This window comes from Procambarus clarkii, chromosome 74, assembly GCF_040958095.1.
Source record: "Procambarus clarkii isolate CNS0578487 chromosome 74, FALCON_Pclarkii_2.0, whole genome shotgun sequence".
Lineage (NCBI taxonomy): Eukaryota > Metazoa > Arthropoda > Malacostraca > Decapoda > Cambaridae > Procambarus > Procambarus clarkii.
This window is the reverse complement of record NC_091223.1, coordinates 22206415-22232090: the sequence shown is the minus strand read 5'-3', so window position 1 is coordinate 22232090 and position 25676 is coordinate 22206415. Positions and strand designations below refer to the sequence as shown.

The following is a 25676-nucleotide window of genomic DNA, read 5'->3' as shown; positions in this document are numbered from 1 at the left end:
GGTCACCACTTACGGGCTATTCATGCCCGTGCCACCTCTTGAGTGGCTTAATCTTTATCAATCAATGAATCCTCCTCATTTGAGCCACCTCACGTCCCATAGTCACACAGTCCTCCAATGGCTTGGCCACTCACGCCGCTCGCTGTCTTCGCCAGGCAGTAGATAACATATGCACGCTGCCCTACAGCCTAATCTACTCCTTTAATATCCAGAAATACTCTAGCAACAACCTATCTATATCACTAGGCCTATCTTGCCTAATACCTATGGAAAATAGGAGGAAAAAATGATCTACCTTTAATACAATCCTGCCCTCAGACGCCTGGACTCTGTCGGTCATCGTCATCCTACGTCCCTCACGTCGCTCCTCGGCGTTCCGGATGAGTTACCAGTCCATAAGCGTCGTGTAGCTGCACGTCTTCGTCGTTCTCATTCCCAAAATGCAGTTCCTGGTCGTTGGCTCTTCCAGTCGTCACTGCTCACTTCATCTCCCTCAGTCACTCCTTCACCGAGACCACACACTCATAGATCTGGAAGCGACTTCTCCCCTTCTGAGTTCCCAGTGGGCGTGATCCAATCACAGCAGCTCTGAGCACCATGGAGTTCCACTGACGGCGAGCCACTCACTACGCCAGCCGTCACCACTCCGGACTCCTTCAAGGCTTTCAGCTCACAGTTCTCAGCGCCCTTACACCCCTGGAACTTGGTTCTTCGCTCTTCCCTCAAGTGTTGTAGTCGTCTATAGTTGCTGTGAACGTGCCAGACTGTGTAACACCACTGAATGATGCTCCTGGACCTCCAAACTCGAGAGCTCAACCAATGCACGTCCGCTCTCAACGAAGCACCACCAATCTCTGAAGCCTCAGCGCTCTGCAGGCTCTGAGCCAGGCCTCTCAATGACGTCACAGCCTCCAGGAGCAGGCTCTCATTGGTCATTCTCGTCACGTGACCACAGCCAGCCAATCGCCAGCCTGCTGGCGTCTTTACATTTTTGGCGCAATCCTGGCAGGGCCGTCGTCATTTTGTATGCACTAGGGGCGTAAGATCCCCTTACAAGATAAAACTAAAATAAGTTTTATATTCGAAAACGTACTTTAGCGAACTGTCAACTATGTCAATCTGATCCCTGCAACTCATGGAATCTTCACGTTTTGTAAATATGACTTCTCGCTGGATGAAGGAAGACAGAGAGGGCACTGCAACAATATGTTGATAGTATAGCAAGACGGTCTTACATATGTTTATAGTGTAGCAAGATGACCATACATATGTTGATAGTGTAGCAAGGTGCCAATACACAGAGAGTACAAGGTTCAAGAAGCAACCCAATTGGTGTGAAGTAGGACATATAATATGGGTGTATCAACCTGACTTTACACAACTCTATATACTTTACAGTATAGTTACTTTGTACCATTTAATACACAATGTAGGATTTATATTGCTGGGAAATAATGGCGATGTTTATTAAAATAAAACTAAACTAATTCATGTGGTAATTCTTTATTTTCGGAACTGTAAACATTTAAACTAGCTTTGAAAACGATTCCACGCAGATTTAAATTTTGATGTTCTATATTCCCCACAAAATTGTGAGCAAATCACACACACATATACAAGCACACCACACACGCGCGCACACACACACACACACACACACACACACACACACACACACACACACACACACACACACACACACACACACACACACACACACACACACACACACACACACACACACACACACACACACACACACACTATATATATGTATATATATATATATATATATATATATATATATATATATATATATATATATATATATATATATATATATATATATATATATATATAAAGTTAATAATTAATTGTGAATGGAAATGTGTCTGCGTGTCTGTCATTCTGTCTGCCTTCATTTTTGTCTGTGTCTTGAGGATAGCCAAGACAATTTCAATAGCCAGCTACTTAAGTAAAATTTAAACAATTATGTCCATTCTAAATGCCAACATGTCTATTTTTAAAGGTTTGTATAGCTCCACGCAAAGCTCCGGAGAAGATATCTTTGATAAAACCCCAGCTTCTCTTCTGACGTCGTCTGCAACAAACACAAAATATTTATTATTGTAAAGTTGCTGATCAGTTTTGTTTCTATGGAGAGTAATGTAATGCTCATTGCAGGTTCATGCTCTACCAGCCAAATACCATTGCAATATATTGGTAACTGTGTTGACCTGGTTAGGCAGTCCTGAGTATCATGCAACTGTTGAAGGTAGTCAGTGACACATTTTAAATAACCTAATCACATGGGACAGTGTTGACAATTATAGGCATCGTTCTACTGATGTGTGTCAAGAGCAGGAGAGGTGTAAGGTGAGCATGGGGGGGAACACTGTGTAAGGTGAGCATGGGGGGGGGGGGGAACACTGTGTAAGGTGTGCATGGCGAACACTGTGTAAGGTGAGCATGGGGGAACACTGTGTAAGGTGAGCATGGGGGAACACTGTGTAAGGTGAGCATGGGGGAACACTGTGTAAGGTGAGCATGGGGGGGGGGGAACACTGTGTAAGGTGTGCATGGCGAACACTGTGTAAGGCGTGCATGGGGGAACACTGTGTAAGGCGTGCATGGGGGAACACTGTGTAAGGCGTGCATGGGGGAACACTGTGCAAGGCGTGCATGGGGGAACACTGTGTAAGGTGTGCATGGGGGGGAACACTGTGTAAGGTGTGCATGGGGGAACACTGTGTAAGGTGTGCATGGGGGGGGGGGGAACACTGTGTAAGGTGTGCATGGCGAACACTGTGTAAGGCGTGCATGGGGGAACACTGTGTAAGGTGTGCATGGGGGAACACTGTGTAAGGTGTGCATGGGGGGGGGGAACACTGTGTAAGGTGTGCATGGCGAACACTGTGTAAGGTGTGCATGGGGGGGGGGAACACTGTGTAAGGTGAGCATGGCGAACACTGTGTAAGGTGTGCATGGGGGGGGGAACACTGTGTAAGGTGTGCATGGGGGGGGGAACACTGTGTAAGGTGTGCATGGCGAACACTGTGTAAGGTGTGCATGGGGGGGGGGGAACACTGTGTAAGGTGAGCATTGGGGTGTAAGTGTAAGGTGATCATGGGGGAACACTGTGTAAGGTGTGCATGGGGGAACACTGTGTAAGGTGTGCATGGCGAACACTGTGTAAGGCGTGCATGGGGGAACACTGTGTAAAGTGTGCATGGGGGAACACTGTGTAAGGTGTGCATGGCGAACACTGTGTAAGGTGTGCATGGGGGGGGGGGAACACTGTGTAAGGTGAGCATTGGGGTGTAAGTGTAAGGTGATCATGGGGGAACACTGTGTAAGGTGTGCATGGGGGAACACTGTGTAAGGTGTGCATGGCGAACACTGTGTAAGGCGTGCATGGGGGAACACTGTGTAAGGTGTGCATGGCGAACACTGTGTAAGGTGTGCATGGGGGGGGGGGGAACACTGTGTAAGGTGAGCATTGGGGTGTAAGTGTAAGGTGATCATGGGGGAACACTGTGTAAGGTGTGCATGGGGGAACACTGTAAGGTGAGCATGGGGGGAACACTGTGTAAGGTGTGCATGGCGAACACTGTGTAAGGCGTGCATGGGGGAACACTGTGTAAGGTGTGCATGGGGGGGGGAACACTGTGTAAGGTGAGCATTGGGGTGTAAGTGTAAGGTGATCATGGGGGAACACTGTGTAAGGTGTGCATGGGGGAACACTGTAAGGTGAGCATGGGGGGAGCACTGTGCATGCAGTTGGTGTGGAGCACCACGCGGCAGAGATAAGGGGGAGGTACACCATGCGTCATATGTGTATTGATGATTCTGTCTGTGTAGTGGGTGTTGCGGACGATGTTTGTAAAGTGGTTACTGGGGACCTCAGGTGCCAGATGGGTGCTGGTGACCTCGTGTATTAAGTGAATGTTCAGGAGCCCGTGTAAAGTTTTCACGGTGGTGTTGGGGACCATCGTGTTAATCTATGTGCTTATGACCTCCTGTGTCAAGCGACTACTGTGGGTATTGTGTGATGAACCGGTGTATAGGCAACCAATGTGTTAAGTGGGTGTTGCTGATACCCTATGTTTAGTGTGTATTGGAGAACCCGTATGTTAAGGTGGTGTTGGGGACCACAAATGTTAAGTAGTTCTTGGAGGTCCTGTGTCTCAAGTGGGTGTCGGGAACCTTGTGTGTTAAATGGGTGTTTGGGACCCAATATTTGAAGCGAGTGTTGCAGGACCACGAGTGTCAGGTTGGTGTTGGGTAACCCAAGAAGGGTTAAGTGGACATTGGGGACTGCTGCGTGTTAAGTAGTGTTTGGAAGTCCCACTGTGTTAAGTGGGAGTTGGGGACTCCTGTGAGTCCTCTTGTTGTTTGGGAATCCTGTAAGTTAAGTGGGAGGTGGGAATCATGTGTGTCAAGTAGGTGTTGGTGACCCCGTGTATGAAGTTGGTGTTTGGGACCCGGAGTGTTTAATGAATGTTCGGGGCTCCAAACACTCACTTAACACTCAGAAAAAACTTGTCGTCAGTACAAGTTTAAACTTGTACTAAACTTGACGTAAGTACAAGTTTAGGTCAGGTCGTATACCTTTAGTGACATCTGGTGGGTATATTTTGAACTAAGGAGTGGCACCCTAGCTGGTGGAGGGAAATTAAACAACCACAATAACTGATGAAACGAACTCTGACAGACTGAGGTAGGTCCAAGAAGCTCACTTTACTCCTCTACACCCTAACATGGAAGAAACATTCAACAATGCACGAGTAAACGGAGAAGTGTGAGTAAGACACAGGTTGGAATGGTCATGATTTTTCTGTAGAATACCAGGAACCACTATCAATTACGCGCACTCACTCACTCGCGATCGCTCATACTCATGCATTCTCATCCATGCTCATACACCCCTCATCCACTCTCGTATGTACTCACTCTCTCGCTCTCTTTTAAACACTCTAAAGAAGTTGGGAAATGTTTTGGAATATCTGTACAAACTAAAATCTGAGAGTATACACAAGACATGGATGATGGACTCATCCATGAATAGCCGGGTGCACATAGTCGAGAACACATAATATCAAAGCTGGTCTCTATATGTATTAGCATGAATTGCAAAGCGTGAATAGGCTAGTACACAATCTGCCACAAATTGAATACCGGTATAAGTAGATGAAATTGGCTGGAATGATTGGACCACAAGAGCTAATTCCCACATTCACGAGTGTTTCAAGGCCTGACCAGCGTTAATAGATTTTTCCTGAAACTGCCATTAATCCCCATAAATCCCATGGCATAAGGGAAGTATGAGTAGGTGGCTACACAATGGTATGGAACTGGGAAGATAAGAATGGAAGATGGCATGGAACTGAGAGGTTAAATTAAGTATAAATAGGTATGAATGAAGAGGTAAGTGCATATAGGTCAATACATACATACGCACATACATACGACAATGGCATGAATTGCTGAGCAATAAAGATTTGATTGTGAAGGTGATGATGTCGCCCTGGAGGCCGAGGGACACACACAAGTGTTTGGACTACACCTATTTATTTGCACTTGTTTATAGATTTTTTTGGACTTGAATATTGATATTTTTTGAACGTGCGTAAACATATATTTGTACTTTATACACAAATAATTTACAAGTATAAGAGTCTTTCGACTTGTGAATAATAGCTTTCGGACTGGTGTTCATCGCCAGTGACTTAGAATATAATAATATCCCGATTCAATCGATTCCTTTACAGTCTTGAGGTTTCCACCAGACCCTAGTCAGGGTTTCACGCATTGTCCGCAAGCACTCTGGCAGTAGTATAGGTGGACATGCACTCTGGCAGTAGTATAGGTAGACATGCACTCTGGCAGTAGTATAGGTGGACATGCATTCTGGCTGTGTTATAGGAGGACATACACTCTGACTGTGGTACAGAAGGAGTTCTATCTCTAATGCTTTTCTCGTCAAATGCACAAAGAAAGCACATTAACACGATGTATCATTGAGAAAATCAGTAGGAGCTAGGGGAGGATCTGGAGCTACACAGTGGGTACTCCCAAGCACACGCCGTAGACTACGACATGGTCTACAGGTTCAGGGTGCGGTCAGGTCCACATGCATGGTCAAATCGACCTCACGCCTCCTATTGATTTTCTCATTGATACATCGCGTTAATGAAACCAAAGACAGAGTAATACAGCACTCTGGCTTTAGTATAGGAGTTCAGCCTCCAACGCTCCTCGTCAAATGCATTTTGTGCATTTGACGAGAAGCGTTGGAGGTAGCCACTTCTATACCACAGCCAGAATGTATGCGGGCAATTCCAGAAAACCTGACTTAAATATCCCTATTGTTGCCACAAAATGCACTGAGTATTCCTTTGTGTTGCACTAAGTATAGTTAGTTGATATAATGGTATGATATATATTGTACAATTTCAATAGGTTCATGGTGCACTGGGTGTTGGTAGATCGTTCTTTATATATAGGTAGACGGAGCCTTTGGTATACATAGGGCAATGAGTTCTAATAAGTGAAACATTAGGAATTGATAACCTGTATATTGGGTATATACAAATAGTACATTTGACTTAGGTAGATGATACATAGGATATAGATAGATGGTACATTGGGAAAAAGTAGATGAAACATTAATTAATGGCAGATGGTTCATTAAGTAAAGATAGATGGTTCATTAGGTGTAGGCAGACACTATAATGTTTACATATATAAATGGAACATTTGGGATAAGCAATTGCTACTTTTGTGGTATTGATAGATGCAACATTGGGTATATGTAAATGGCTTAGTGAGTATAGATAGATGACACACTCGAAGAAGGTCTGAACAGAGACAGATGGGTGATGCTACACGTTAGTCTAACATGTGGATGTTAGACAAGATTCTTACCCTCGATTCTTACACTACAGCAAGATTCTTACCCTCGCTCCACGATGGAGATGTCCGAGCAGAGTGTGGTCCGCTGGTTGGAGCAGGAGGAACCGGCCACTTCGACACCGTCCTCAGGAGCACACTGTTCCGTCACCAGTGTCCACTGTGTATCGCGGCAGCAGTAGCAGCAACACGGCGTTTACCAGAGACGACGGATTAGTTAGTCAAGTAAATGTTATAAAGTGGAGAGTGTGCAGTGGACAGAATACATCAGATATCTGCCTTGGGAGGATAATTATCGTTATTGACGCAGCGGCTTTTCCACTTGACGCGAGAAATGTGGGGAAGTATTTATTAACATAACTCTGGTAATAAAATATTCAATTAAATCTTTATGAGGATCAGACATTGTTTAAATTTTATTAATAAACTAATGCATACTACAGAAGTGCGTAATTAAATAACGCAATCCCATGGGCCTGCCCGACGCCGCCTGACTGTGACATTCAAACTATCTTAAACAATTATGAAACTAAAGTTATTTCCTTACACGTTTTATAAATTATATAACTATAAAAAAATTTACTAATACCTTTTTAGGAAAAACAAGAATAATTTTAATTAACATTGTTAATTCTAATTTAAAAACCGATAGAGACTTAAGCTCTCAATGATTAAATCATCTTGGAGAGTTCTCCTTCTGACTCAGAAGTTGGTGGCAGGAGCGAGGCTTTGACGCCATTATTTACTCGTCCACCAACATGACTATGTACATGGGGAAATAGGCTTACAGATTCCGGAAGATGAGAGGAAATGTCAACACTGTGGAGAAATGCCCAACAGACCACTGGAACATTATCTAACACAGTGCACAGTTACAAACACATTAAGATTTCAACTTAGATTCAACAGAGCAGAAGAAGTTGTTAAACACATATGGCAAAATCTTACTGAAGCGACCATACGAGTCATAAATACTCATACTCCGCCCAAGTAAAACAGAAACAAGCAACACTTAGTGGGCCAGCCAGAGGCTTAGGGCCCGCGCAGATATATCCCTGCCAAAAAAAAAAAATGACTGGTCAACAGCATTGCGACCGACCTTATTAAGCAGCCTAGGGTTACTGTTCTGCTGTTCTAATCCCACGACCACAAGATCTGGTCGTGTCCGCCTCACACTTTAGCGACAGCTAAGTGTCTCCCGTTCCGCACTTAGTGCTCTGTGTAGTGGCCGTAGCATTTGAGCAGAGGGGGAACACAGGGGCGGCAGGTAACAGTTATAATGGATGACATCACCGGCATGTAACGTATTGTCAATAATCATTCATTCTCTATTAATTTAAATGAGATAATTTGGTGAGATATAACATCAATCTAACCAATCAATGTTTAATCTAACAGTGAATTTGGTGGCAGGAAATGTGGATCCAGTCAGTCCGCCTTCCTTCTGGACGCTGAGCACCTATATTTTTACCCACGTGTTCAGGCTTACCCACACTCCTAGCCAGCTAACTCTGGAATTATTAATTACCAACTGTAATTTAGATAGTCTAGTGAATATTCGTAAAGTAAACAATTTACCTAGAAATATAATATCTAGATTAAACAGAACTTAAGTTCAATAATACACTGGATGATCTAAATTTAATTAATAATAAATTTTAACTGTCCTTTGGGGGTTGTGTGAGAACTACTTACAACTATTGATACAGTCCAATCTCTAATATATAAACGACAATAATAATTTCTAAGCGAAAGCCAACAAGGTATATCAACCTCAACGTTTACTGAGAGCATAAAGCACCGAGTTTATTGATAAAATGCTAGATATTTTTTGGAGCCATTTATTTATTAAAGAAAGCTTATGATGTTTGTGGCGGTTTTCTGTTATAAAATTTGCATATTCTTTCATTAGTTTACATATTTTCTCAACTGCTAATTGTGATTATTATAAAGAATCTTGCTCGATGTAAATGCCGGTGCCTAACAAGGATGTTAAAATGGAACGAATGTTGACAGGGGTAGTAGGTATCTTAACAAAATTATATTGTTTATGTTATTGTCCCATACCATATTTTTAACAGAAGCCATAAAGATAACATACATGTTAATTATTGTATGTGATTCTTGGCAAAATATCTAAACTCATTTCATTGCATGACTGATTAAAAAAATTAGGCATTAACACACATGTGAGATCAAGTCTCATATTAGTGTGATTCTGGATGTGTTAAAACTTTTTTTGGTCCTTTAAGGTAAACGTTAGTATGAACATTAGGTTATTGCTTATGTTCCTCGTAACTTTGGAGAGCAGGCCAAAATATGCCAGAATTGTAATGATTTGCATAAGTTATTACGAATAAAGTCCTTAATCTAATGTAATCTGTTAAATAATGATCTTCAGTGTCATCTGACTTGAGAATTCTTACTTAAGGATTGTAGCATTGTTATATACAAGCCTATTGGGTAAAACACTATTTTGATGAAATATAAATTGGGAAAGGCATTGTCTGAGCGAGACCGTAGAATTATCTTTCCTATAATCATGAACTCAATTTAACTTTTCTCTTCACAGATAACAGAGTACTCCATCCAACTTTCATATATATCCTGTCCACAGTCTTGAGGACGATAACTTTTTATTTTTATTTTTTACATTTATTTAAAAACTAGATTAGCTTTGGAAAACAATATGTTCACCGGAAATAAATTGAACCAGCAACTTTGATAGAAAGTAAATCCTTTCAAACACTTGGTTGAAAAGTCTTTGTTTCAAAATGTCTGTCTTTTACATCACAGAGAGTCGTGAAAAATAATCGATAAATTGGAATCTTTTTTTCCATTGCACAGCCCATAAAATCAACTTATTGTGACAACACCAGACCTAAGAAGAAGAAGAGGTACTGAACAATTATGTTATCTAATGCTGCCGATATGAATAGGAAGGTTATATTCCAAGAGTTTTGAAGTGCAATTATGCTAGTTTTCCCCATATTCATATAATTTATCAAACCCATTACTAGAAATGGTTTGGGGCCTTGTGGAGATTGTACCTAACTCTCAGGCAATTTGTTCAGTGGTTTAATCATATCATACACCCTCTTCTCCGATTGTCCTAAGATGGCCCTATGGAGTTCTATGATTGGCTCCTCGAGTTTACCTGAGATAACCAATTGTTGGGATATAATTGTACTCTTAACAGTTAGCCAAAGCCTTATTACAACTTGAGAATGAAACAAGATGCTTTCCATGCAGTAGCTTCTCCACTGTGTGATACTGTGACTAATTGTCGTCTACAGTAGAAAAGATGACTAGTGAGCGATTAATGAACCATATTTATAAAAATAACATCCAGGTAAAGGCAAAATTAACACTGTTGCAGAAAATAACTGTTCAGAAAAAATGCACATGAAGCTTGCAACAAGCAAAAGACAATAACTAGATTCATATTTGTTTAAAACAACCATAATGTACATAAAAATCACATTAACATGATGCATCAATGAGGAAATTAGTAGAAACCAGGAGGAGGATGCGAACCTGCACACTGGGTACTCCCAAAGACATGTTATCGACCACTTAACAAAGATATGCTCAAAAGCAATGAAACCTGGGATTCAAATCACTAATCACATTAATGTGATTTCTTTATGCATCTGAAGATAAGTTTGGAAGGTAAAACTCCTATACGACAGCCAGAGTGCATATGGGTAATGAATATAATGAAACGAGTTTCGATATTTTGTTAACCATGTGGGTAATGAGTATAACACTGATGTGGTTTCAGTAGAAGCTTCAGGGCCCCTAGATTCAGATGAATACCAGGTTTCATTGATTTAGAACATATCGTGGTTAAGCGATTTAAAGTGTGTGCTTGGGAGTTCCCAGCGTGCAGGTTCGCATCCTCCTCATGGTAACAGTCATAATAATCAATTATGTTAGTAATATATGGACATACAATGAATCATAATAACGTGGCTGAAGATATAATACCCAAACCACACATCAGAAAAGGAAGAACTTACTTTTCGGACCGTGCTGAACCATTATCCAGTTGGGTGATAGAAGAGAGAAAGGGACAAAGAAATATATAATGTAAAAGAGTGAGATGAGAGGTGAGGAACAGGCGTCTGTGAAGAATAGAGGCTTGAAAGATTATTATAGAAAAGGCCAATCAATAGGATGATTACAGTCACTAACATGACAGAGAGCATTGTTTGTGTCTGTAGTTCTTTTGTGTTTCTAAAGTCTGTCATTTAGTGTACGGCAAGTTTCACCAAAGTATTGGAAAGGACAAGACGATCAGGAAAAAGAATAGATACGAGCAATATTTGAAGCAGGAGGAGCAGTGTGAACCAGATTACTACGAAGTGTGTCAGTTTGCTGAAAGATGAGTTCAAATCAAGACGACGACGGTTATTAGCGAGATTTTTTTTTTAGTTCAGATATGACACGAAGACAGAACACAGTGTTACTAGTGTTGGAAACAAGTCTAGGGTGAAAAAAGTTCATTTTGCTTCAGAATAACCACAGTTGATAAAATGTAAGGTATCCGAGGCGAGAGTTACATGTAAATAAAAGAAATTTCAGAATCAAGAAACTGCGGGTTACTGATGCTAGGACCTGGAAGAGATAAACCAGATTCCTTTTCTCAACAGAATGGGAGATAGTATGAAAAGAAGGGAATGTAATTATCACCTGACAGCTGAGTGGACAGCGCTTCGGATTCGTAATCATGAGGTTCCGAGTTCGATCCCGGTGGAGGTGGAGACAAATGGGCAAAAAGTTTCCTTCACCCTGATGCTCCTCTTATCTAGCAGTAAACAGGTACCTGGGAGTTAGAGCTGCTACGGGCTGTTTCCAGAGTGTGTGTACCAAAAAGGAGGCCTGGTCGAGGGCCGGGCTGTGGGGACGCTAAGCCCCGAAATCACCTCAAGAAGAAGATCACTGTGCATAGGCTTGCGGAAAACACAGAAAGACAACCTAGACCCCAGAGCTGTGAACATGAACGTCTAGAAAAGGAAGGAAAGAGATTGATTCCAATCATCTTTGAAAATAATAGAAGAAGCCAGATAGTCAAGAGAGGAGATCAAAAGAGGCTGTAAATAACAAGGATCATAAGGCCATAGAGCAAACACATCAATAACATAACGAAGCCAGAGAGAAGGACGAGTATCAATAGTGGGAAGAAAGACTTCGAAGTGCTCCTTATAGAGACTGGCAAGGACAGGGGAGAGGGGAACCCATGGCAACACTTAGAGTTTGAGAGTAGTATTTTCCATTGAAAATAAAGAATTTAGAGTCAACACAGCGACGTCGTCGTCTCTTCATTTTCTGATGTGTGGTTTGGTCATCAATAATATATAGATTGTGTGATTTGGAGAAGTGGGACAACGGAAGAGGATAACAGCTAAACAGGGACTACTCACCTGAAGAGTGCAGGAATCACAGGTGAAGTGGTCAGGTATGATGAGAGGTATATTGTACTCTCCTCCCTGGGTATTCTTGTCCATCTTATACTGACGGCCTTCCACCCCGGATATCTCCAAGGGCCACCTGCGCGTCATGTCATTAAGGTCAAGTTAGGTCATGTCTCAGAAACGTACTTAAAATGACGTTTTTGAGAAATATCCGTTGAATAAAATATTTGAACTCACGCACAAACACATGTTCAAAAAGCAATAAGCAAACTCAGTTTAAACTTGTTTATAGTGATTAATTTTAATTCATCGATTAGAAACTAAATGAATTTGGCTTTTCTGTAATGAAAATTATGAAAATTTACCAAATATGTTTTAGATATTTTGTATATATATTATAAAATAAGATATAAAAAAGATACATTATAATTATTCATGATATAAATTCCTAGTTGTAGCTAATACTGTTAGACAGTAATGACATTTGCCTTTCTATGAAATTTTTTGAGAATATTCTAACTGTGGGGGACTGTGCCTAGAAAGACTTGATGCATCACCTCATGAGGCAGTCTTCATCCCCGGGGCCTGTCTTAGGGCAGAGGTAGAACTCGAAGACCCCTTCCTCCACATGCGGCACCTGGGCCTTCACCAGCATCTCCTGTAATCCACCGACGGAAAAAGAAGAATGTCAGAAAGGCCAGTTCATGTGGTATCTTTACCTTCACAGCATATATAGACTGCACAGGACGGGAGAAGCGGGGGGGGGAATATTAATTGCTATTTGATGTTTTCAACTATTTTTTATAAAATTTACCAAACCGAGTATCTCTTTCTTAAAAAACTTCTCACCACCTTCATCACAATTGTCACCATGACTAAATATGCCACTACCACTATCATTATGACATATAACTCCCATAACAACTACCACAACGACCAATATATACCACAACCACTAACACAACGACTAACGTAGATCACAATGACTAACATATGCGACGGAGTCGGGTGGCAACCACCGGCCGAGTCGGACGCTCCTGAAGTCTCTCTTCTCCTGGCTAGTGTTTACATTGGACAATTGCTGGTTGCCCTGGGGGGTGGTAGTTTGCCGCTGACAGGATGACATTTGGATTTGCCATGGGGACTTCTCGGCCTCTAGTGACGATTACGTCGTCGGCTCGTCTGGCATTTACAGTGCCAGTGGACCATCTGTAGGTTGGCATCACCCCTGGTGGACGTGCTTCATGTGCAGCTGTTGGACTTAGTGGGCGTCCAGCTGCTTCAGGGTAACCGTGCTGTGGTCAAGTTCCGTCACCAGGTTGCCTTTCAGGCGTTTCTCAGACTGTGTGAGGGGCGTGTTTGCCCTTTCCCTGATTCTGCCGGTTCTGTTAAAGTGGTGAATCTTAGTGTCACCTTGACGTATGTGGCAGTGCATGGTGCCCCCTTCGAGTTTCCCTGACGATCTTTTGACTTCCTGTTTTGAACGGTTTGGAACTGTGCTAAGTGTTTGTTGGAACAAGGTCTTTGCCAGACACTCTGCTGGGATGCTTGAAGGCTCCAGCTCCCTGACGATATCGCTGAAGTGTCATGTTCCGTCTTCGGTTTCCGTGTTGGGTTACACGCTCTGCTGCCTGTATCATGGGAAACCGCGCACCTGTTATAGATGTGGTCACGCGGGTCATCTAGCTGCAGCGTGCGACGTGGGAGCAACTGGTAGGGTACATATATATCATGCGGAGGATTTTCTGTTCCTGTTGCATTCGAATGGTTCTTAGGACGGAGTGGGTACTGTGCCTGAGGTGCCTGATTGCCTGTCTGCTGCTACACATGTTGAAGCGGGTTCTACGGCTTGTGCGTCACGTCTGATGCCTGCCATGGCCCCAGGGGAGGATGAGCCGGCGTGTGTGGGTATCGGGCCGTCGCCTACACTGTGGGTGGTTATCTTGAGGTTATCTTCAGATGATTTTGGGGCTTTAGTGTCCCTGCGGCCAGGTCCTCGATCAGGCCTCCACCCCCAGGAAGCAGCCCGTGACAGCTGACTAACACCCAGGTACCTATTTACTGCTAGGTAACAGTGGCATTCAGGGTGAAAGAAACTTTGCCCATTTGTTTCTGCCTCGTGCGGGAATCGAACCCGCGCCACAGAATTACGAGTCCTGCGCGCTATCCACCAGGCTACGGGGCCCCTATGTATGGAGGGGTCCCAGTGGTGGAGTATGTCCCAGTGGAAGTCTATGTTCCGCCCACGCCTGTCGATGTGGTCCCGGCTTCCGTGGGTGCGTGTTCTTCTGTTTTGGAGGGGTTGCTTCGGCCGGGGGATGTGCCTGCTGTGCCTGTGTGTATCGACGCCAGTAGTTTTGATGCTTTCATCCTTTTGCTGAAGCGTGCACGCCGGTGTTCCAAGGCAGTTTCCTTGGATGAGGTAGACAGTGTGGGGGATGTGGCCTCTGTGGATTGTTCGGACGGTGAGGGTGGCCGTGCCTGAGGTGTGGAATGGTGAAAGTGGTGTGGTGCGGCCTGTCTCCAAGCAATCGCGGCGGGCTCAGAGTGTGTCTCCCCTTCGTGGTGTGCCTTGGGAGACGGTGGGGGAGAATGGTGATCCAGCGTCCCCCGTTGTAGGTGACGGGGCTGCAAGGGGCTGCATGTTGCTTCCTGTGCCCTCCTCTGCGCCTCCTGCTGTTGGATCCTCGCAGTGGGGGGTTGCCCTTGATGGTCGGGACCTCGTCATGGTGCTGAGGAAAAATGTGTGGCGGAGGGTCCTCGGCTCCTGTGCACAGTGGCGTGACCACTGCTGCGCTTGCATCCCCTGTGGTTCTTCCTCCTTCGTTGCCCCGGTCTGCAGGGAGCCTTGTCACGACTGCTGGAGCTGTGACCCGTAAGGGTCAAGTGTTGGACCTTTTTCGGGATTCCTGGGTGCTTCCGATCCCGTGGTGCTCTTCCACTACCTGGGTACAGCGGGTGAAGGAGTTTCTTTGTGGGGTGCCAGATCGGATGCCACCGCCGACGGCGCCGCCTTGTAGCCGGGTGCCGTCTGACATCTTGCTGATCTGGGAGGCGTACTGCTTGAGTTTTCCGTATCTGGAGTTCCCTGGAAAATATTAGTAGACATCATGGACGCATCGTCCCGCTCTCCAGAGCGGGTAGTCTTCCTCTAATGTCCGCCTCTGTTTTCGTCGCCGCTCCTCTATCTACAGCTCCTCGAGACCAGCACTTTTGACCCTTATCATTTCCCACATACACGCGTGTCCTAACATCTGAACTGTTGCAGTCATCAGGAGAACACTCCTTCATGCAAACTGCACCTGCTTTCAAGAAGATGAAGAAAATATACGACAACTACTTCCACAACGACTAACATGCACCACCATTACAACAAAGACTATAATTCCCTACACTCCCCATTATTGCCTCAAAGACTAACATTCACCACACTCACCATCATTACCACAAAGACTAACATTCACCACACTCACCACTATTACCTCAAAGACGGTCATCCAGACCACCAACTAGGAGGCCTCGTGAGAGATCGGGCCGCAGGAACGTTGCTCCTTGGAACAACGCAAGGTAACCTCAAGGTAAGGTATACCATGAACCACTTTTCTGTGATCTCTGGCGAGGCAAATTCCGTGAAGGAAGTCTCCTCTTATTCTATGCATGAAAAACCTAAGTTTACTTGAAATTGCGTCCCCGCGTTAAAGCTTTTAAGTTAAGATTATAACACAATCAGGGACCAAACTACATATTTCTGATCATAAATATAAAATACTTAGCATAATAATTTGCATCTTTGTCAGGACTAAACTCGTATTTTTAGGCATTAAAAATGCACCAAACTTTGCCTTGCCATACTAATTAATCTATAAGACCGACATTCAACATTCCACAGCCAGCAATAAAAAATCTATAAATCCCTCTCAGTGTAACGCTGACACCAGACGAAGGATCAGAATCCTTTTCTTGTCTCCCTATTGGAATCATGCAGAGTTTTTTAATTCATTCTCTGATCGCGTGATCAATGCTCTCAATTACTAAAATAAATTATTAAGATTGTGTTGGGAAATTAAAAAAAAAATTATGTGCGAAGTTCGAAGCAGAAACTGTTGAACAGAAAATACATAAAAAACAGAAGTACATTAATGATAGTAGCGTGGAAGTGTTACTCACCTCTCCAGCAACGTACTCAGGAAGTTGCCTCACTTCCTGGGAACTCTCGTCTGTCGCTTCCTGCAACACAAAATGAGTGCTAAACATAAGATGACGCTTCTTAAATGTAAGACACATACTAAACACACACACAGACACACAGACACACAGACACATACACACTCATACAACGACCAAAGAGTCAGAGCTCAACACCCCGCAAGCACAAATAGGTAAGTACACACACACAGGAGAGGATGATCCAGCTAGACTTGATCTGACAGTCTCCCTGCCTCCATGAAATGCCAGTGTTGGAAGTGTTCACAGTGTCCAATCATTTGATAATCTGATGGAGTTAAGGGAAATCTTTTCCCTCAAACAAAGACCGGAAAGAATTGGGCTAACATGCCAAAACGGAAACTATGAGGAGATGAAAAAGTTCCTAACATAAATACCATGAGAAACGGAACTTAAGGTAAAGGCTGTACAAGACAAAATCGAGTACGTAACACAAAAATGTCAAGAGGGAGTAAATATGTTTCTCCTGTCCAAATAGGCAAAAGAGGAATCCGTGATTTAATCAGGCATGTGAAGAAGCAAGTCATTTAAATACAAGAGCGTGAGCAACTACAAAAATAACAGAACAGCAGAGAGCAGGGGGAAGAATTTGCCCGAAACGCTATGAGTACTAGTGGCTTTAGGTATTGTATGTACTTCCTCTATCTTTAAATCTAACAGAAGTTTTGTACTGTAACGCTGCAACTATGTATGTACTGTTCCTAAATAAATTATTATTATTATTATTATTATTATTATTATTATTATTATTATTATTATTATTATTATTATTACTATTATTATTATTATTATTATTATTATTATTATTATTATTATTATTATTATTATTATTATTATTATTATACCAGAGGGCCAGAAATGAATACCTTAGTGTGTGAAGAGAAGCAGACAGTATATAAATGAAAGCAAATAAAGCCAAGACCAACCACAAACCGCTCAACAGTCACATCAGGAGGAAATCAATAGTGAAAGAACAAGTGATGAAATTGAAAGTGGGTGAGGACAGGTACACAGAGAATGACAGCGGTGTGTGAAGAACACAACAAGAGATTACAGGAGGTTTTACAAAAGAACGACGTGAGGTCCGAACTAAGAAAGGTGGCAACAAACCAGATAGCACCAACATGGGGGTTTTGGTGTTGTTGTTGTTAACGTTAGTGCGACCACCAACGTTAGGGCGCCTGACAGCTAGATGGACACCGCTTCGGATTCGCAGACCTGAGGTTCCGGGTTCGATCGCCGGTGGAGGCGGAGAGAAATGGGCAAAATGTTTCTTTCACCCTGATGCCCCGGTTACCTAGCAGTAAATAGGTACCTGGGAGTTAGACAGCTGCTATGGGCTGCTTCCTGGGGGTGGAGGCCTGGTCGAGCACCAGGCCGCGGGGAAACTAGGCCCCGAAATCCTCTCAAGATAACCTTTGACACAGTGCCCCATAAGAGGCTGTAGCATTAGCTGGAGAAACAGGCAGTAATAACTGGTAGGGTGCTCCATTGGATAAGGGAGTACCTAAGCAATAGGAACCAAAGTTACAGTGAGGGGTGAGACTTCAGATTGGCGTGAAGTCACCAGTGGAGTCCCACAGGCCTGTGTACTCGGACCTATCCTGTTTCTGATATACGTAATTGATCACCCAGAGGGAATATACTCATTCCTTTCAGTGTTTACTGACAACGCCAAAATTATGAGAAGGATTAAGACAGAGGAGGACTGGTCGAGGCCTCAAGAAGATCTGTACAAGCTGAAGGAATATTCGAACAAATGGTTGTTAGAGCATTTAACCAAGTAAATGGGCACTAATGTAATGTAATGAAGATAGGTGTAGGGAGCAGGAGACCCGATAAAAGGTATCATTTGGGAGATGAAATACTTCAAGAGTCACAGAGAGAGGAAGACCTCGGGGTTAATATCACACCAGACCTGTCCCCTGAAGCCCATATCAAGAGGATAGCATCAGCGGCATATGCTAGGCTGGCAAACATAAGAACGGCCTTTAGAAACTTGTTTAAGGAATCATTCAGAACGTTGTATACCACATATGTCAGACCAATCCTGAAGTATACGGCTCCAGCATGGAATCCATATCCAGTCCAGCATAAGACTAAACTGTAAAAGGTTCAATAGTTTGCCACCAGACTAGTACTAGAACTGAGGGGTATGAGCTACGAGGAGAGACTACGGGAATTAAACCTTACGTCACTGGGAGACAGAAGAGTTGGGGGGGACATGATCACCACATACAAAATTCTCAGAAGACCTGATAGAGTAGATAAAGACAGACTGTTTAAACACAAGTGGCACATGCACTAGTGGATACAGGTGGAAGCTGAGTGGCCAAATGAGCCATAGAAACTATATAAAGAATATTTTCAGTGTCAGAGTAGTTGAAAAATGGAATGCATTAGTAAGTGATGTGGTGGAGGCTGACTCCTTACACAGCTGCAAGTGTAGATATGATAGAGGCCAATAGGCTCAGGAACCTGTACACCTGTTGATTGACGGTTGAGAGGCGGGGTCAAAGAGCCAAAGCTCAACCCCCGCAAGCACTACTAGGTAAGTACAGCTAGGTAAGTACACACACTGTACTCACCTAGTTTTACTCACGAAGTTGTACTCACCTAGTTGTGATTGCGGGGGTTGAGTTCTGTCTCTCTGGTCCCGTCCCTAACTGTCAATCAACTGGTGTACAGATTTCTAAGCCTACTGGGCTCTATCATATCTACATTTGAAACTGTGTATGGAGTCAGCCTCCACCACATCACTGCCTATTGCATTCCACCTGTTAACTACTCTGACACAGAAAAAATTCTTTCTAATGTCCCTGTGGCTCATTTGGTTACAGAGTCTCCACTTGTGTCCCCTTGTTCGAGTACCACCCGTGTTAAACAGTTTATCTTTATCTACCCAGTTAATTCCTATGAAAATTTTGTAGTTAGTGATCATGTCTCCCCTTACTCTTCTGTCTTCCAGTGTTGTGAGGTGCATATCACGCAGCCTTTCCTCGTAACTCATTCATCTCCTTTCTGTGACTAGCCTAGTGGCTACCTCTGAACTTTTTCCAGCTTCCTCTTGTGCTTCACTAGGTACGGGCTCCATGCTCGGGCAGCATACTCCAGGATTGGTCATACATATGTGGTATACAAGGTTCTGAAGGACTCCTTACACAGGTTCCTGATGACAGTCCTAATGTTAGCAAATCATGCATACGCCGCTGATGTTATTTGTTTGACGTGGGCTTCAAGAGACAAGTTTGGTGTGATATTTTCTCGTAGATCTTTCTCTGTGTCCGTTTCATGTGTGTGTCACGGGAAATGTAAATGCGAGCCGTAGACACTCACCAACTCATGGCAGCTGCGTGAGGGAGGACTGACGAGGAGCTGAGCCCAGCAGCACGTCCCAACCTGCAGTCAAGGGGAAAATAGTTCACATTATTAAGAAGTAATGATAGTAATTTATAACAGTAACACTAAAATTTGTAATTATTATAGTAATATAAGTTATAGAAGTATTAAAATAGAATAGTGGCCGGAAACATTGATCACAGACTCAAAATTTACAAGTATACTGAAGTCCTACACATTGTCCAGCATTAATTTTATTTTCAGTGTATATTCACTGCATATACAGTGTATATGTATCCAAATATCATAAGGGAATTTGTTTGCTGTTGAGGTTAAAACCTTCCAGCCTCAGTAGGTGACACTGAAGGCCACTGAGGCAATTCACACTGACATTAAGGCCACCATAATTGCTTACTGACCAACCAGCGAAAAATACATTAGTTATGAACAAGGGCAAGCCATGGGAGCCGGTCGGCCGAGCGGACAGCACGCTGGACTTCTGATCCTGTGGTCCCGGGTTCGATCCCGAGCGCCGGCGAGAAACAATGGGCAGAGTTTCTTTTACCCTATGCCCCTGTTACCTAGCAGTAAAATAGGTACCTGGGTGTTAGTCAGTTGTCACGGGCTGCTTCCTGGGGGTGGAGGCCTGGTCGAGGACAGGGCCGCGGGGACACTAAAGCCCCGAAATCATCTCAAGATAACCTCAAGATAGATCCTCTTGCTTATGTAGTACTTTTCTGTGACTGTGTGCACCATAGTACAAATATTGACGTACTAAGTAATTAGATAGTATTATTCACTTTATGTAGTCCGAAAAAAACGAAGATAAAAACAAACTTATAATTTCTAGGCCTTGTAAAGCACACATAGTAGGCATCCATTAGTCTCAGTAGACTAAAGTGTTGCGCTCTGGTCGTCGGTCTGGAGTGGCCTCTCCACGGCGCAAACCCAGGGTAGCTTTATACTGGGAAGCTGTTACCCAAACAGCAGATCCCCCTTCTCCACGGCGCCGAAAGTCTCCAATGGAAAGGCAAAAGCCAATACGACTAGTTCCAGCGCCGTCGCTGGAACTGTGAGCTCCAGGGTTGACCTCGAACCTGGTGAAAGAAGGCGCAGGGACTCCAAACAAAGAGACCGCCGTGGTCGGGGCCGGAGAAGAGCCACCCAATCAAGAGCAAGAACGACCCCAGCCTCCTGAAGCAGTGCAACCTGTTCTCGCCCTTTCGTATAGTCAATATTGACTTATTAAATACGTGCATATGTGACATACTAATTTATTGTGAATATTTTAGTTTACCTTGAAAAGCTTCATAGAAAACACCGACCTTACCAAACCTTCTTAGTATGTTAAGATAAGCATCTTATTGCTTCGTAATTACAATTATTACTTAACCTATTATAGGTATAGGTTAAGTAACATACTTAAGAAGCTAGTTAAGGTTAACATACTAAGAAGGTTAGGTAAGGTCGGTGTTTTCAATGAAGATTTTCAAGGTAAACTAAAATATTCACAATAAATTAGTATGTCACATATGCACTTACTTAATAAGTCAATATTGACTGTAAGAAAGTGCGAGAACGGGTTGGAAGCAGAGCTTGGGCCGCACGAGCCCCAGGAGGTGGACGTCTCAGTCCTCACCTACGGGTTGTAGACAGAGATCGTCACAGCCCTCTTTCTCCCGAGGCCAGCAGCTTCCTTCATGACCATGCAGAAGGATAAGTGGTAATTATTATATACAAAAAATGAACTATAGTAAGCCTCAGATAGGGTGTATTAGGCCTTGGAAGGATAGGTTTGGTAAGTTTAATTAATCTTTGCAACATAGGTAGAAAATCGTTTTTCGGTTTGTCCACATTCCATAGTACCGATTTCTACTTTTTAATTTAGTTGTACGTCGGTATTTATATCTTATCCTTCCTATAATTACTATCAAAACAGGAAGATGATAATGAACATTGTCCAGGATTAAGTGTTTGTACACCGAGAAGCTGGACACACCGAGAAGTTCATCCCGGTAAGAAGTCTGGTCACCAGCAGCACCCCGATAACTGTAATATCTCCAGTGCTCAAACAATTATGTATCAGCGATAAGACCTACCATTAATGAATACTGACTTACTGTCAATATAACTTAGCCGCCTCCAGCGGTAACAATCAATCTTGAGCTTAACGTCTCTCATATTATGGAAGGTTATTAAGGCAGCAACATCATGTTGCAAACTAACAGGAATAACCCTGGAAACACAAAACGAAACTGTCTCTATTTTCCGCTTGTTAGAACTTGTAATAAAGTAGTTACATCTTCGCTTAACATGTGTATGACGTATTAGAACGTTGTGACAACTTGCTATATTGGTTATTATAACTGGTTAGGAGGTGTTAAAACTTGTTCGAACGTTGTACCAACGTCGTAGTTTCGGTGTGTGTTTGGCGGGAATCTAGTCCTGAACATAGTCCACGACTTGTGTAAACTCTGGGTGTATATACACCAAGAAGCGGGTTACACCTCTCACTGTTTACGTGCCCGGGGGGAGGGGAGGTGTTACCGTGATGCCACAGTCCCTGGAGTACACCGGACTCCATCGCCCGGGGGAAGGAGGGGGGGGGGGGTAGCGAGATGCCACAGTCCCTGGAGTACACCGGACTCCATCGCCCGGGGGAAGGAAGGGGGGGGGGGTAGCGAGATGCCACAGTCCCTGGAGTACACCGGACTCCATCGCCCGGGGGAAGGAAGGGGGGGGGGGGTTATCGTGATGCCACAGTCCCTGCAGTACACCAGACTCCACCGCCCGGGGGAAGGAAGGGGGGAGGGGGTAGCGAGATGCCACAGTCTCTGGTGACCACTGGACTCCACCGCTGATTATCTTCTTAACTGCCTGCAGTACACATGTGCCTAAGACCACTCCAAGATTTCACGAAACTTATCATCTTCATACAAGTTACTTAACAATCTAATAAAAATTAAAATCTAGTACAAATTAAATTCTTTATTTTGACACTAAAACCCAAAACAAAAAATAAACAAGGCTCTGATTCTGGCTGGTGCACGAGAACTCTGTCAAGTTTGCATCAGATCTATCAATGCTCCTTGTGTAAAATGTGATTCGTCTTTAAATCCGCAATATAGATCAAACGCATTTAAATATTATGATGATAATTAAGTGTTTTTTTAAGGCAATCTTATACAAATCTTCGTACATAATGCAGTCTAGTATTATGAATTGAAGTATACAAAATATTTTGTCTCTGGACGTCAAAAGTAATCGTAGCGAAGTTCTTATAAATATATTATACAATTTCACATATTCTACATAGCTATGTTAATAAGCTATTTAATAATTTAATTTGATGTTTCTCATATTTCTAATGCAAATTAAACTTTCATTGAGTAATCGATCATTTTAAAGTTAATGTACAACAATTTACAGCTAGAAGCTTAACGAAAAAGTTACGTAAATGATTGTTTTAAGAGCTCACATCAAACTTTAAATTCAGTTTTAGACGATGACATTAATGAGAAGTTAGACTAATACTCACAGTCAGGAGGAGTAGGAGAAGCTTGGCCATGCTGGCGGGTGTGTGCTGGTGTAGTGTGAGTGGTGAGGCTCACAGCCCTTATATACCTCACGCTCCCTCAACAGGAAGCCCATCCCACCATATTACACATCGCATTTTTTCTCCCAGGACGACTATGTGGACAATACATACACGAACACATGTTGTTCCAGGATGGACGTCTCACAGCATCATGGTACAGTGGGAAGTGAGTGCTCCTGGTGAGTGTTATCAACCAGGCTGTGATACTCACGACAGGCTACGAGGAGCCGCCACCAATAGCCAGGTTCACTAGTCCAGCAACCTGGAGACTCGGTCAGAGACCGGGCCACAGGAATGTAAATCCCCGAAATCAAAACGCAAGGTCATTCGCCTGTTCTGTAAGGTGAATACAGAAAAGTAAAATCAATCATACTTATTGTCATGACATTTTATCCTGAGAGCGTTGCCTCGGGCATGACACAGCAGCATCGAGCATGACACAGCTGCCTCGAGCATGACACAGCTCCGTCGAGCATGACACAGCTGCGTCGAGCATGACACAGCTGCATCGAGCATGACACAGCTCCGTCGAGCATGACACAACTGCGTCGAGAATGACACAACTGCGTCGAGCATGAGCATGACACAGCTCCGTCGAGCATGACACAGATGCATCGAGCATGACACAGCTGCGTCGAGCATGACACAGCTGCGTCGAGCATGACACAGCTGCGTCGAGCATGACACAGCCGCATCGAGCATGACACAGCTGCCTCGAGCATGACACAGCTGCGTCTGCATCGAGCATGACACAGCAGGATCGAGCATGACACAGCTGCCTCGAGCATGACACAGCTGCATCGAGCATGACACAACAGGATCGAGCATGACACAGCTGCCTCGAGCATGACACAGCTGCGTCGAGCATGACACAGCTGCATTGAGCATGACACAGCTGCGTCGAGCATGACACAGCTGCATCGAGCCTGACACGGCTGCCTCGAGCATGACTCAGCTGCCTCGAGCAGGACACAGCTGCCTCAAGCATGACACAGCTGCCTCGAGCATGACACAGCTGCCTCGAGCATGACACAGCTGCCTCAAGCATGACACAGCTGCCTCGAGCATGACACAGCTGCGTCGAGCATGAGCATGACACAGCTCCGTCGAGCATGACACTGATGCATCGAGCATGACACAGCTGCGTCGAGCATGACACAGCTGCCTCGAGCATGACACAGCTGCGTCGAGCATGACACAGCTGCCTCAAGCATGACACAGCTGCGTCGAGCATGACACAGCCGCATCGAGCATGACACAACAGGATTGAGCATGACACAGCTGCCTCAAGCATGACACAGCTGCCTCAAGCAATACACAGCTGCCTCAAGCAATACACAGCTGCCTCGAGCATGACACAGCTGCGTCGAGCAGGACACAGCTGCATCGATCATGACAGGGTTGTCTTGAGCATGATAGAGTTATCTTCAGCATGAGAGGGTTACTTTGAGCATGATAGGGTTGTCTTGAGCATGATAAGGTTGTCTTGAGCATGATAGGGTTGAATTAAGCATGATAAGGTTGTCTTGAGCATGATAGAGTTGTCTTGAGCATGATAGGGTTGTCTTGAGCATCATAGGGCTATCTTGAGCATGATAGGGTTGTCTTGTGTATCATAAGGTTATCTTGAGCATGATAGGGTTGTCTTGAGCATGGTAGGGTTGTATGAAGCATGGTAGAGTTGTCTTGAGCATGATAGGGCTTTCCTGAGCATGATATGGTGGTCTTGAGCATGATAGGGTTGTCTTGAGCATGATAGGGTTGTCTTGAGCATGATAGTATTGTCTTGAGCATGATAGGGCTATCTTGAGCATGATAGGGTTGTCTTTAGCATGACAGGGTTTTCTTGAGGATGATAAGGTTGTCTTGAGCATGATTGGGCTGTCCTGAGCATAATATGGTTGTATTGAGCATGATAGGGTTGTTTTGAGCATGATAAGGTTGTCTTGAGCATGTTATGGTTGTCTTGAGCATGACAGGGTTTTCTTGAGCATGATAAGGTTGTCTTGAGCATGTTAGGGTTGTCTTGAGCATGATAGGGTTGTCTTGAACATGAATGGGCTGTCTTGAGCATGATAGGGTTGTCTTGAGCATGACAGGGTTGTCTTGAGCAGGACAGGATTGTCTTGAGCATGATAGGGTTGTCTTGAGCATGATTGGGTTGTCTTGAGCATTATAGGGCTGTC

General features: G+C 43.9%; 2 protein-coding genes across 2 annotated transcripts; both read right to left on the bottom strand.

Moving 5' to 3' along the window:
• Positions 1 to 1487: 1487 nt before the first annotated feature.
• On the bottom strand, positions 1488 to 23516 carry LOC123767298 (uncharacterized). The gene is made up of 7 exons (XM_045756862.2): positions 23431 to 23516; positions 19890 to 19952; positions 16497 to 16556; positions 12887 to 12987; positions 12339 to 12465; positions 6960 to 7072; positions 1488 to 2101 (listed from the first exon to the last, which is right to left on the bottom strand). The coding sequence occupies exons 1-7, from the start codon at positions 23458 to 23460 to the stop codon at positions 2002 to 2004; spliced, it is 594 nt and encodes a 197-aa protein (XP_045612818.2). The 5' UTR covers positions 23461 to 23516; the 3' UTR covers positions 1488 to 2001.
• Positions 23517 to 23869: 353 nt separating this feature from the next.
• On the bottom strand, positions 23870 to 24784 carry LOC138356845 (keratin-associated protein 4-8-like). The gene has a single exon (XM_069313188.1). The coding sequence runs from the start codon at positions 24782 to 24784 to the stop codon at positions 23870 to 23872; it is 915 nt and encodes a 304-aa protein (XP_069169289.1).
• Positions 24785 to 25676: the final 892 nt, after the last annotated feature.